The following is a 13,253-nucleotide window of genomic DNA, read 5'->3' as shown; positions in this document are numbered from 1 at the left end:
AAAATTTTTAGGAATAGAGAGCAAAAGAATATCTGTGACATTTCTGAGATCTGTCAGCAAGAGTTGAGTCAACGGAATCTTTCACCTCTCCTAATAAACCTGGAAAAGCTTCCAGGAGTAAGTAGAATTTCAGCAAGCACTTGAATGCTAGAGGAGAAGTGGGAATCAAGGCATTCCAGATATGTGATGAGACTTAGAAGAAGGCTTCAAGGTGAGATTGGCATGACCAGATGCTTGGAGCATATGTCCCTGAGCATATGCAGTGGAGGCCAACTGGAGATGAGAAATTGGCAGTGAGATGGTATGTGCTTCCCTGATAAATGACTTTTGAAATAGAGGATGATACTCCTAGACACAGACATACATGCCTTTAGAATGAGGATTTCATGATACAAGTAAGGAAAACAGGAGAGACCTTGGGCATCCAGTGAAAGCTTGGATGTTGGAAACAAGTATTGGAAGTAGGTTTTTTGGCAAACCAAGTATAGTTGAAACAGTAGTAATAGGCAAGGAGAAGAATTACATGCGAAAGAACAGGGTTTAAAATAAATATTGATTATATATAAAGTAAAAAGGGGGAATGGTGGTTCGGTGGTAGAATTCTTGCCTTCTGTGCAGGAGACCTAGTTACATTCCTGGCCAGTGCACCTTATACACAGCCACCACCCATCTGTCGGTAGAGGCTTGTGTGTTGCTGTGATACTGGACAGATTTCAGTGGAACTTCTAGACTTAAATGGACTAGGGAGAAAGGACTGGTGATCTGCTTCTGAAAATCAACCAGTGAAACCCCTATGGATCACAACGGTTCCATCCACAATTAACAACAACATATATAAATATTTAAATATCCAGTTATATTTCCCATTGATATCCATTTTTATTTTGGAGATAATGTCCCTGTAGACAAATATTACTTTTCCTCTGGAATCAAAATTACACCAAAGAATTTTAACATTTTTTTTTTCCAGGCGTATTCTAAGCCTTTGACAAGCTTTGATATATGTTCTCCTATACACCTGCAGCCCCCGTTAGAAACTAGTCTAACAGGTAGTGTCATACAAGATCTTTTGCCTACACATTAAAATATATGTTGTGTTTTTCATTTCACATGAATTTTTATGGTCGCTGGGAGACTTTTGTCCATAAGTAGGTATGTTGGCTGCACCAGTACTCTTGATATTTTACAGAATTTCCTAGTTAAAGGGCAACAAGGAGAATATAAAAGATCCTTTTAAACAATGTAAGTGAACAAATAGGAAGAGTGATTGGAGTTACTTTTGTAAAATGTACTTCTCCATGTATTTAATCTATAAAAATCTCTTGATATTAATGGATGATTTAATTGATAACATAGGTTCTAAAGTCCAATAAAACAAACATGTGTACTGAGCTCGGGTTGGTTTTTCTGCCAGAAGCCTACTCAAGGGAGATGAGATTAGCTATCCCAGTGAGACCATGGTACAAACATGCCATCCTGCTAATTCAAACCTGAGTATGTGAACTTGCTTGTTTAAAGGTATGGATGGTTCTGCAGTGAAACATGGATATAAGCTGAAGAATTTTCTGAGTGTTCGTGGTTCTAATATCTGAAAATGTTACCGTTCAAAATAATGAAAAGTTGAGCACAGGAGAAGGTAAGGGAAGTTAGTCTGGAAGGGGGGCCTAAAGAAAGGCTAAAGGAGAGGTTCTGGGCCTTCTACTCTAATTTCATTTATTGTTTCCTTGCCTACTAAAGGCTCAGGTGCTGTTCTAGACTCTAGATGTGGTCTCTATTCTTACTGAGTGTTTGGTGGTAGAGAGAGACAATAAACATATGAAACAAATATTTTTGTACTCAAAGTGTGATAGGCAGGAAAGAATGGTGGTTCCCTGTAAGGTAGGGTAGTCACCTCTGAAGAGGTAATATTTAAACTGAAACCCAAAGGATAGAGAGACAGCTATCTTAAAATTTTTTTTAATTATGGAAATTTTCAAACATAAACAAAAATAGAATAGCTTAATGAGCCCTGAATACCCATCAATGACTATCAACATTTTTGCCAGTTTTGTTTTATATATTTGTTTCCTCAGTGGAGTATTTTAAAGGAAATTCCAGACATCATAAGATAGTTATTTTCAAGGGGGAAAATGGAAGGAGCAGCATGTATAAAAGGCTTGAAGCAAAGTAACTGATACATGTTACAACATAGATAAGCCTTGAAAACATTTTGCTAAGTGAAAAATGCCAGTCACAACAGATCACATATTGGATTTATATGGAAAGCCCAGAATAAGTAATGGAAGCAGCAGTCAAGAAATCAAAAGACGCATTGCATTGGGTAAATCTGCTGCAAAGGACCTGTTTAAAGTGTTGAAGAGCAAAGATGTCACCTTGAGGACTAAGGTGTGCCTGACCCAAGCCATGGTATTTTCAATCGCATCATTTAGATGTGAAAGCTGGAGAATGAATAAGGAAGACCAAAGAAGAATTGACGCCTTTGAATTGTGGTGTTGGCAAAGAATATTGAATATACCATGGACTGCCAAAAGAACAAACAAATCTGTCTTAGAAGAAGTACAACCAGAATGCTCCTTAGAGGCAAGGATGGTGAGACTGCATCTTATATACTTTGGACATGTTGTTAGGAGGGATCAGTCCCTAGAGAAGGACATCATGCTTGGCAGAGTACAAGGTCAGTGGAAAAGAGGAAGACTCTCAGCAAGGTGGATTGACACGGTGGCTGCAACAATGAGCTCAAGCATAACAACATTGTAAGGATGGCTCAGGACCAGGCAGTGTTTCATTCTGTTGTGCTATGAGTTGAAACCAACTCAATGGCACCTAACAACAACATGGAGACAGAAAGCTTAATTGTGCTCATGAGGAACCTGTGCATAGATCAAGAGGCAGTTCTTCGGACAGAACAAGGGGATACTGATTGGTTTAAAGTCAGGAAAGGTGTGCGTCAGGGTTGTATTCTTTCACCATACCTATTCAACCTGTATGCTGAGCAAATAATCCGAGAAGCTGGACTATATGAAGAACGGGGCATCAGGATTGGAGGAAGACTCATTAACAACCTGCATTATGCAGATGACACAACCTTGCTTGCTGAAAGTGAAGAGGATTTGAAGCACTTACTAATGAAGATCAGAGACTACAGCCTTCAGTATGGATTGCACCTCAACATAAAGAAAACAAAAATCCTCACAACTGGACCAATAAACAACATTATGATAAACGGAAAAAAGATTGAAGTTGTGAAGGATTTCATTTTACTTGGATCCACAATCAACAGCCATGGAAGCAGCAGTCAAGAAATCAGACGTCGCATTGCATTGGGTTAATCTGCTGCAAAGGACCCCTTTAAAGTGTTGAAGAGCAAAGATGTCACCTTGAGGACTAGAGTGCGCCTGACCCAAGCCATGGTATTTTCAATTGTATCATATGCATGTGAAAGCTGGACCATGAATAAGGAAGACTGAAGAAGAATTGGCACCTTTGAATTGTGGTGTTGGCGAAGAATATTGAATATACCATGGACTGCCAAAAGAACAAACAAACCTGTCTTGGAAGAAGTACAACCAGAATGCTCCTTAGAAGCAAGGATGGTGAGACTGCGTCTTACATACTTTGGACATGTTGTTAGGAGGGATCAGTCCCTGGAGAAGGACATCATGCTTGGCAGAGTACAGGATCAGTGGAAAAGAGGAAGACTCTCAATGAGGTGGATTGACACCGTGGCTGCAATAATGAGCGCAAGCATAACAACGATTATAAGGATGGCTCAGCACCGGGCAGTGCTTCTTTCTGTTGTGCATATAATCGCTATAATCGTTATGAGCCAGAACCGACTCAACAGCGCCTAACAACAACAACAACAGGGAGGCAGAAAAGAGCCCTGGTGGCACAATAGTTAAAGTGTCCAGTTGCTAACTGAAAGATAGGTGGTTCGAACCCACCAGCGGCTCCTTGGGGAAAAACTACCTGGAGATCTGCTCCCATAAAGATTTACAGCCTAGGAAACCCTGTAGGGAAGTTCTGTGACTCCAAGGCACACAAAAATAACATAGAGGCAGAAAGTAGATTAGTAATCACTGGGGCTTACTGATTAAGAGCTACAGCTGCTAACCAAAAGGTCAGCAGTTTGAATCCACCAAGCACTCTTTGGAAACCTTATGGGGCAGTCCTACTCTGTCTGATATGGTCACTATAAGTCGCAATTGACTCAATGGCAAGATGGCAATGGGTTTGGTTTTGGTTTTGGGTGTGGGGGAAGGGGAGGATGGGGTGTGACTGCTAATGGGTTAAATGGGTAAATTGTATGGCATGTAAATTATATCTCAACAACCTGTTATTTTTTTTTAAAAGCTTGAGAAAAGAAAGGGCTTGGTGTGTTTGAGAAGATAAATGGAGCCCAGAATGGCTAAAGCTTGGTGGGTGAGGGGGAGAGTGCCTTAAGATGAGGCTGGAGGAAGGAAGGGAATATGATCTTGCTCGGCTTTAGCTCCTGGTAAGGATTTGAACTTGGTCCAAGTACAAGAGAAAATCTTTGAATGTTTTAAAGCAGGGTGAAGTGATCAGATTTATCACTTGACAAGAATAAAAGAGCAGTCTGGCTGCTCTTTGGAGTGGGATGAGAGGAGAAGAGGGTTGCTTAGTTAGGAGACAGTAGCAGTAGTCCGGGCAAGAGATGATAGTGGCTTAGGATAGGATGGTGGCAATGGAATTGGAGAGAAGTAAAGGAATTAAAGATCTGTTCTGGAGGGTAGAACCAACAGGATGAATTGGATGTGGAAAGTAAATCAGAAGGAAGACTCAGGAATGGCACCGGGTTTTGGCTTGAGCAATTGGGTGAATTGTGATACCACTTATTTAAATGATACTAGGAGAGACTAGGTTTTAGAGTACATGTCAAGAGTTGTAAACACGTTAAGTGTGTGATGCCTAAGAGATATCCAGGTAGTAATATCCAGTGAGCTGTTTTTATCTGTTTGTGTATTAAAATTTTATGTAACATTTCTGTGCAATAAAAGGGTTTCTGCTGCCTTCAGAGATTTGAGAAAACCATTCACCTAGTGCAACTATCTCATTATGCAAAGGAGACTCAGATAAATGGATTGATTGTCCAAGGTCACAGAGTGGAGCCTAGGCTAGAACCTATCTTTCTTGACTTTCAGGGAATTTTTTTTTTCCCCTGAGGGAGTCATGCCTCCTAATACATTTTCATTAAGCCCCAGAGTGACTAGTCTCTGAACTATTTTCTCGAGACTAAGCTGAAAAGGGAGTTCCTGGGTGGTGCAATAGTAATACACTGAGCTGTAAACCAAAATGTTGTTCTAGTCTACCCAGAGATGCCATGGAAGAAAGGCCTGGCAATCTACTTCTAAAACATCAGTCACTAAAAACCTTATGAAGATGTTTCTACTCTGACTTACATAGGGTCGCCATGCGACAGAATTGACTCAATGGCAAACAACAAAATAACAAGATGAAAAAAATCAGGCTTGGCATGGAAGTTGTTAGTGGCTGTCAAGTTGATTCCTCCTCATGGCGACCCCTTGTGTGCAGAGTAGAACTGTTCCATAAGGTTTTCAAGATTGTGACCTTTTGGAAGCAGATCAATAGTCCTGTCTCCCGAGGCGCTTCTGGGTGAACTAGGGCTGCCAACCTTTTGGCTAGTTGTTGAGCGCTTAACCATTTCAGCACCTAGAGACCCCTGGAATGGAAGTACTGGGCTCGAAGTGACCTGGAGTGACTGCAATAATGGCAGAGGCTTTGGGGAGAGCCCAGAAGTGAGGTTGAGCAGCTTTGGCAGCCCAGCATGGCCAGCAGGCTTTTGTTTTTCCATCAAACACTGCAGGAAAGTGAGCTTCCTGGGTAGGAGTAATCTTGGGTAAGTCTTCTTTGCTTACCTAGCACTTTGCAGGTCTCCTATGTGGCACTTTCTGTAGCTTCAGATTATCTCTACATTCAGAGATTATTTGTCCAGTTTCTGGACAGAATAACTTATGGTTTTTAATTGAAAATAGATATCAGAGAACCATACCATTGATGGAAGAGAAAGTCAAATGGGAAAGTTGCAGCTGTTGAAATGCATTTCTGCTGCTTCTGTTGAAATATTGAATATGAATATTTTATGTGGAAGTATCAGGTTCTAAAGCAGATTTATGTGCTATGAATGTAAGAATGTAATTTTTGATAAGTAATGTGGCTTGATTAAAACATTTGGTCTTGGAGAAGATTTCCATAAAAAAAAAAAAATGTCAGAGAGATGCTACTTAGTGAAGCAGGGCCTTTCAAGGGGCACAATTTGGGTACAGCCTCTTAAAGTTTCAGTTTCAAGTATCGCTTGACCAGTAACTGAAATTTTACCAGTTTTCTCAGGGGTGATTTATCTTGGGGATAGATTTATGCTGACCAAGTGAATATACCTGCAAGGGACCACTGGACAATTCAGGTTACCAATGTTTTAATTTAAGGGGCAGGATGTATATAGAAATAAAATTTCAATGACTGACTGTCTCTTGGTTCAGAGTCACTCCTTTACACTAGCAAGGTGCTAAATTCATTGTCAGGAACAGTCCCTCATTGGCTTATAATTAGAGCGAAGGGAAATAGATGGTCTTCAAGCTATGGAAACATCAGATGAACCATTTCTGTCTCACAGAGAAGAAATCCTAGCCAGTACTGACGAAAGTCCTCCTATTTCCTGTTGGTCTACTCTGGGTAAATACTCCCAAGTTCTTAGTCTACAGCTCTGTCTTTTAAATGCTTCCTGTAGACTAACTTTTTGCTCCATCAGTACTTTAGGCAGTCATGTTAAAGTACAGTTGATTAGATTATAGATTTTGTATTCTAGTTCTGAGGATATATTTTCTTTAACTTGATTGAACTTGGATGTTTCCCAAGGGTTCATCCTCTTCACACAGTAGCTCTTTCGGTGGCTGCTTGCTACAGACAGATAATCTCCCCTTCAGTGGCTCTTAAACTAGAGCATTGGAATCACTGGGGAAATTTGTTAAAAGTGCGGATTTTCAAGCTTGACCTCCGGGGATTTGAATTAAGGAGATCTGGGGATTGGGCTCTGAGACCTAGATTCTTGGGTCTTACCCACAGTTAGAGAAACATCATTTATGTGTTAATTCTTAGGAGTGTCATTTTCAAGGGCAGCTTTACTGCCTGCTAACCAAAAGGTTAACCAACCAAAAGGTTGACAGTTCAGCTCCTCCAGGTGCTCCTTGGAAACTCTATAGGGCATTTCTACTGGGTCCTGTAGGGTTGCTGAGTCGGAATCGACTCGAAGGCAATGGGTTTTTTTTTTTTTCTTTTTTTCTGTATAGTATAGTAGTAAGAGATGTTTGGTTTAAAAGCCTTGGGAAGTTTCTTAACTACCCATAACCAATTCATAAAACTGTACAAATTTTCTTTGCCAAAATACTCGGAGGAAGCTGTGGTTATGTTGGCAAGACAGAAGAAAGTTGTCTTTGTTTCAGAAAGTCTCAAACATCTGTTTCTTCTCCTTCTTCACTGCTCTGGTTCAAGATTTCTTCATCAGTCATCTGGACGGTTGCAGATTTCCTCATTCCCCCTCTCCCTGGATGCAAATTGCTAGTGTAGGTGACAAAAGCTACCGTAGGATTTTAGGTAGAGGAATAACATGGTCAGATATGCTTTGGAGAAGTAACTGACAAGATGGAAGATGGATTAAATGGGAGTATCAGAGTCTCCAGGGAGTGAGTATAGTACCAAAAAAAGCATATTCAGTATTAGAACAAAATACTAAATTTGAAAATTTCCTATTACTTTTGTAATACAGAAAATAGTACTTGAACAAATAAAAGCCATAGAAAATGTCTCAGTTTTCTAGGACATGATTCTATCTCTTGCCATTCTCTCACCTGTGTATTGCATTACAGCAACATGTTTTTGCACATACTGTTTTCCCTCCCCGAATGCTGTCTCGTATTGAACATTTATTGAGGACCTATTATGTGCCCTTTAGGGCAGGAAGATACAGTGGTGAACAAGATTAATTTGGTCAGTGACCTAGAGGAGCTTAGAATTTAATGGGGTCAGGGGAAGAAATACAAAACAAAAACTCATACATATGGTATGATGGTAACGGGGGAAAGTGTTAGAAAGGAGGAATACAGTGTACTTTGAGTGGACGGGAGAGAGAACTAACCTACTCTAAAGGGTTAGGAAAAGTTTCACCTGAGGAGATGACTTTTCAGCTGAGACCTGAAGAATTAGTAGGATTACCTAGGAAATCAGGGAGTTGGGAAGGGATGTCTGTCTCAGGTAGAGGGAACACCTTGTTCTTAGGGCCTGAGTTAAGGAAAAATAATCAAGAAACACAGCAGAGGTCTCTGTGACTGGAGGTTAGTGAGCAAGAGGGAGAGACGACCATTTATGTTCTAGGAGAGGTAGGCAGAGGCCTTACAGTTCACAGTGATGCTTTTGTACTTAATTAAAAAAAAAAAAAAGTTACTGAGCAGTTTTAAGAATGAGGGTGACGGGTGTAGTTACATGATCAGATTAATTTTTTTTTAAATATCAATTTTGGCTGCTTTGTTTTTTTTGTGTAGAAAGCATCGTAGACTAAACAGACTATTAAGTAGGCTTATTAGACTATTAGTCTAGATAAGGGGTGATGGTGGTCTGGACCAAGGTATTAGGACTAGGGAGAGGACTAAATAGATTGAAGATTTATTTTGGAGCTTGAATTGTTGGGACTAGTGATAGATGATAGGGGCCCTGGTAGTGAAGTCATTAAGAATTTGGCTGTTCATTAGAGAAATGCAAATTAAAACTACGATGAGATTCCATCTCACTCCAACAAGGCTGGCATTAATCCAAAAAACACAAAATAATAAATGTTGGAGAGGCTGCGGAGAGATTGGAACTCTTATACACTGCTGGTGGGAATGTAAAATGGTACAACCACTTTGGAAATCTATCTGGCGTCATCTTAAACAGTTAGAAATAGAACTACCATACAACCCAGAAATCCCACTCCTAGGAATATACCCTAGAGAAACAAGAGCCTTCACACAAACAGATATATGCACACCCATGTTTATTGCAGCTCTGTTTACAATAGCAAAAAGCTGGAAGCAACCAAGGTGTCCATCAACGGATGAATGGGTAAATAAATTGTGGTATATTCACACAATGGAATACTACACATCGATAAAGAACAGTGAGGAATCTGTGAAACATTTCATAACATGGAGGAGCCTGGAAGGCATTATGCTGAGCGAAATCAGTCAGAGGCAAAAGGACAAATATTGTATAAGACCACTATTATAAGATCTTGAGAAATAGTATAAACTGAGAACACATACTTTTGTGGTTACGAGGGGGGGAGGGAGGGAGGGTGGGAGAGGGTTTTTTACTGATTAGTTAGTAGATAGAACTGCTTTAGGTGAAGGGAAGGACAATACTCAATACATGGAAGGTCAGCTCAGCTGGACTGGACTGGACCAAAAGCAAAGAAGTTTGCGGGATAAACTGAATACTTCAAAGGTCAGCGGAGCAAGGGCGGGGGTTTGGGGACTATGGCTTAAGGGGACTTCTAAGTCAATTGGCAAAATAATTCTATTATGAAAACATTCTGCATCCCACTTTGAAATGTGGCGTCTGGGGTCTTAAATGCTAACAAGTGGCCATCTAAGATGCATCAATTGGTCTCAACCCACCTGGATCAAAGGAGAATGAAGAACACCAAGGTCACACGATAACTAAGAGCCCAAGAGACAGAAAGGGCCACATGAACTAGAGACTTACATCATCCTGAGACCAGAAGAACTAGATGGTGCCCAGCTACAACTGATGACTGCCCTGGCAGGGAGCACAACAGAGGACCCCTGAGGGAGCAGGAGATTAGTGAGGTGCAGACCCCAAATTCTCACAAAAAGACCATACTTAATGGTCTGACTGAGACTAGAGGAATCCCAGCAGTCATGGTCCCCAAACCTTCTTTTGGCCCAGGACAGGAACCATTCCCGAAGACAACTCATCAGACATGAAAGGGACTGGACAGTGGGTAGGAGAGAGATGCTGATGAAGAGTGAGCTAATGATATCAGGTGGACACTTGAGACTGTGTTGGCATCTCCTGTCTGGAGGGGGGATGGGAGGATAGAGAGAGTTGGAAGCTGGCAAAATTGTCACGAAAGGAGAGACTGGAAGGGCTGACTCATTAGGGGGAGAACAAGTGGGAGAACGGAGTAAGGTGTATATAAACTTATATGTGACAGTCTGACTTGATTTGTAAACGTTCACTTGAAGCTCAAAAAAAGTTAATAAGTAAAAAAAAAAGAATTTGGCTGTTAACCAAAATGTCAGCAGTTCAAATCCACCAGCTACTCCTTGGAAACACTGTGGGGCAGTTTTACTCTGTCCTACAGGGTCTCTATGAGTCAGAACCGACCCAACGGCAGCAGGTTTAGTGTTTTTTTTTTTTTTTAGCGATAGATGGATTAGATGTGGAGTATGAGGGAGAGATGTCAAGTATGACTCCAGATTTCTGGACTGAATTGCAGTGTGGATAATAGTCTTTTTACTGATATTACAGACTATGCTAGAGGAGAAGCAGGTTTGCAGGGAAAGATCAAGAGTTGTTCTGAAAGCACTTCTTCTGTGGATTTTTTGCTCAGAATTACCCTTTTATGAAGTCACTCTCGTGGTCTTTTTCCCTCCATCTCCAGGAAGGTAGTAAATTATCCTTTTGTGTCATCTGTTAAATTCTTCTCTTAGTATTTGTCTCTGTATTTTATAATTATTTGTGTATTTGCCGATCTCCTCCACCAGACTGATTTCTTTGGTAGAGAAGTATCTTGTTGGTTTGGTGTTCCTAGAATCTGGAGAAATAGCTCCTCACGTGTTTCCCACTGAATTATGTAGTTAAAGGTTCTTTTATCTTAAACCTGAGTAGTGCTGTTAAATTAACATTTCTTTACTACAGGATTTTTCAGAACCTTTTATATTCTAATGTGGATTGGGATTCTCTGAGATTCCCTGGGATTTTGTTTTCCGAACATCCCTTATTACTAGCGTTGAGGGTAAGAGATGGAAATCGGCACATTTTGTGGGAAATGCTGACAGGCATGGGCCTGACACAGAGTAGGCACGTGATTTACTGAACGTGGATCATGTTCAAAGCAAACCTGACGTCTGTGGGAGAATATCCCTGGATGCATTTAGAAAGCTCATTTTGCCTCCAGTTGCTGCAGATCTTTTTCTTTTACTGCCAATGATCAAAAGAGACATCAAGAGATGAGAATTTGGTATCTATTGTTTGTTCCTGCCAGGCTAAAAAAGATAGGTGGCATGAGGTGACAAATTTTGTTCTGTTTCTTTGTAGCTAAGCTGGAAAGAATGGAACAAAAAATTCTTTGGTTTTTTTATTTATTAGTTTCCACCATCAAAACAGTGCCTTTCTTATACCACCTGGCTTCTTCATAAAATAAAGTTATATTATAACTTTTTTTTTTTTTTTTGTAAAAGAAATAAATGTTCAGTATTTTCTAAGGCTATTTATATTTTGTTTGAGAGAGTTGGCTGTTGTGATGCAGAACCTAGATTTCGGGGAAATATAGACAGGATAGACTAAATTGGGAAGATACTCTTCTTTATTTGAAGACTATATAAATTTATCGTAGAGGGACTGTTTCTTGTTTTCAAAAGTTCGAGTGTTCAAGATAGTTCATTTTTAGAGTATAACCTAGTGGAAAGTTTTACTAGGAACTCTTTGACTCAAACAGGAAATATATTTGTTTTTAAACTTAAATTTTATTTTGTAATGCCAGATGTCATTATTGTGTGTTATACTTATTAACAAACTCTAGCTGCTGGTGTTTTTCTTATTGTCATGTTGGAATGAGTAGAAGCCTTTGCTTTAATAATGAAAATAATTCTATAATCTTTTCATAACTTTTTTTTTCACTTGACTGATATAAAATACAGCCAGGATTATTAGGATAAAGATGGCATAACCACATTTACACTTGTACTCCCACATCTGAATTTATATGTTTTTGTTTACTCCCCCTACCCTTTATTATTACAGATGTCTATTTCCAAATTGGAGTAGCTTTGGGTGGCAGGGAAAACTTAATTGTCTTTAGTCCTGCTGTCCTAAGGGTTCATCAACCCCTATCATCAATTTAAAATTTCCTTGGCTCTTGGGGCCAATCTTCAGAACTGAAGCTCTGATGTCACCATGAAGAGCAGATGATGATCTGTGAATAGAGATGATTTTTACCTTATTTTCAGAAACTACTGGGGAAAGGAAAAATAACTGCTAAGTATTCTTAGCAGCAGTGATAGGAACTGTACAAATAAAATGCAGTGATCTTTTAGCAAGAAAAACAGCTGCAATTTTTGGATGCACTTCCTTAGATATCGAGCCAGTAATCTCTGTTCTGTACATACCTTTACACAAAAACAGTGGTATAAGCTTGTCTAGATCCGGAAATCCGCAGTTGCTTATTCTGTTGGAAAAGTCACAGCTCAGGGGCATATTTTTTGTATGCTTCACCCTGAACTTTGGGTTCCTAATAAAGCAGTTGTTGTCCAGGAAAATCGTTTTAACTGTAAAAACTCCCACATTTGTTTCAGGTCGATCTTCTCTCTTTCCCTTTGAAGATGCCTTCCTGGACGACAGCCATGGTGATCAGTCCTTGTCATCTGGCTTAAGTTCTCCCACTCGCTGTCAAAATGGGGAAAGAGTGGAACGCTATTCTAGAAAGGTGTTTGTTGGAGGCCTTCCTCCTGATATTGATGAAGGTACTATGCACTCATTAATGACTTTATAAAGGCGAGGTTTGGTGCTTGGTGTGATCTGACCCTGCATCTCCTCTCCAAAACAGCTTCAGGACATTTATATCTCAGGGTGTAGGAGGTGAGACTATTTAATAGCTGAGGAAATAATACATTGTACATTTCAGGTCTGTTGTTCCAAATGTTCATAACATTTCCTAGTTATTAATTTGGGGGTACATTTTAAAATAATAATGAGCGCTAATATTTTTTAAAACTCTTACTGTAAACCTACTATTGTGCTAAGCACTTCATATTACATTATCTTATCTAATCTCCACAGCGATCGCATAAAGTATGATGAGGAAGCTGAGGATCAGAGAGATAATCTGTCCAGGGTTTTGTAGCTAATGGTGCAGCTGGAACTCATAATCAGTCTGCTCATTTTCATCACACCATACCATCCCACATTTTAATATAAATCGCTATTAATGAAAAGAATAA

General features: G+C 39.8%; 1 protein-coding gene across 8 annotated transcripts in view; it reads left to right on the top strand.

The window, feature by feature from the left end:
- Positions 1–13,253, top strand: part of CPEB3 (cytoplasmic polyadenylation element binding protein 3) — a 219,743-nt gene that overhangs the window by 122,687 nt on the left and 83,803 nt on the right. For 6 of the 8 annotated variants that reach the window (XM_049855725.1, XM_049855724.1, XM_049855726.1 and 3 more), the window contains one exon: positions 12,609–12,776. The exons of the other annotated variants lie outside the window; for them this stretch is intronic. In XM_049855725.1, the coding sequence (XP_049711682.1) occupies positions 12,609–12,776 (168 nt within the window). The remainder of the gene's footprint in view (positions 1–12,608; positions 12,777–13,253) is intronic. 8 annotated transcript variants of the gene reach the window in all.

The sequence above is a fragment of the Elephas maximus genome, chromosome 16 (genome assembly GCF_024166365.1).
Source record: "Elephas maximus indicus isolate mEleMax1 chromosome 16, mEleMax1 primary haplotype, whole genome shotgun sequence".
Lineage (NCBI taxonomy): Eukaryota > Metazoa > Chordata > Mammalia > Proboscidea > Elephantidae > Elephas > Elephas maximus.
This window is presented reverse-complemented; position numbering and strand designations above follow the sequence as displayed.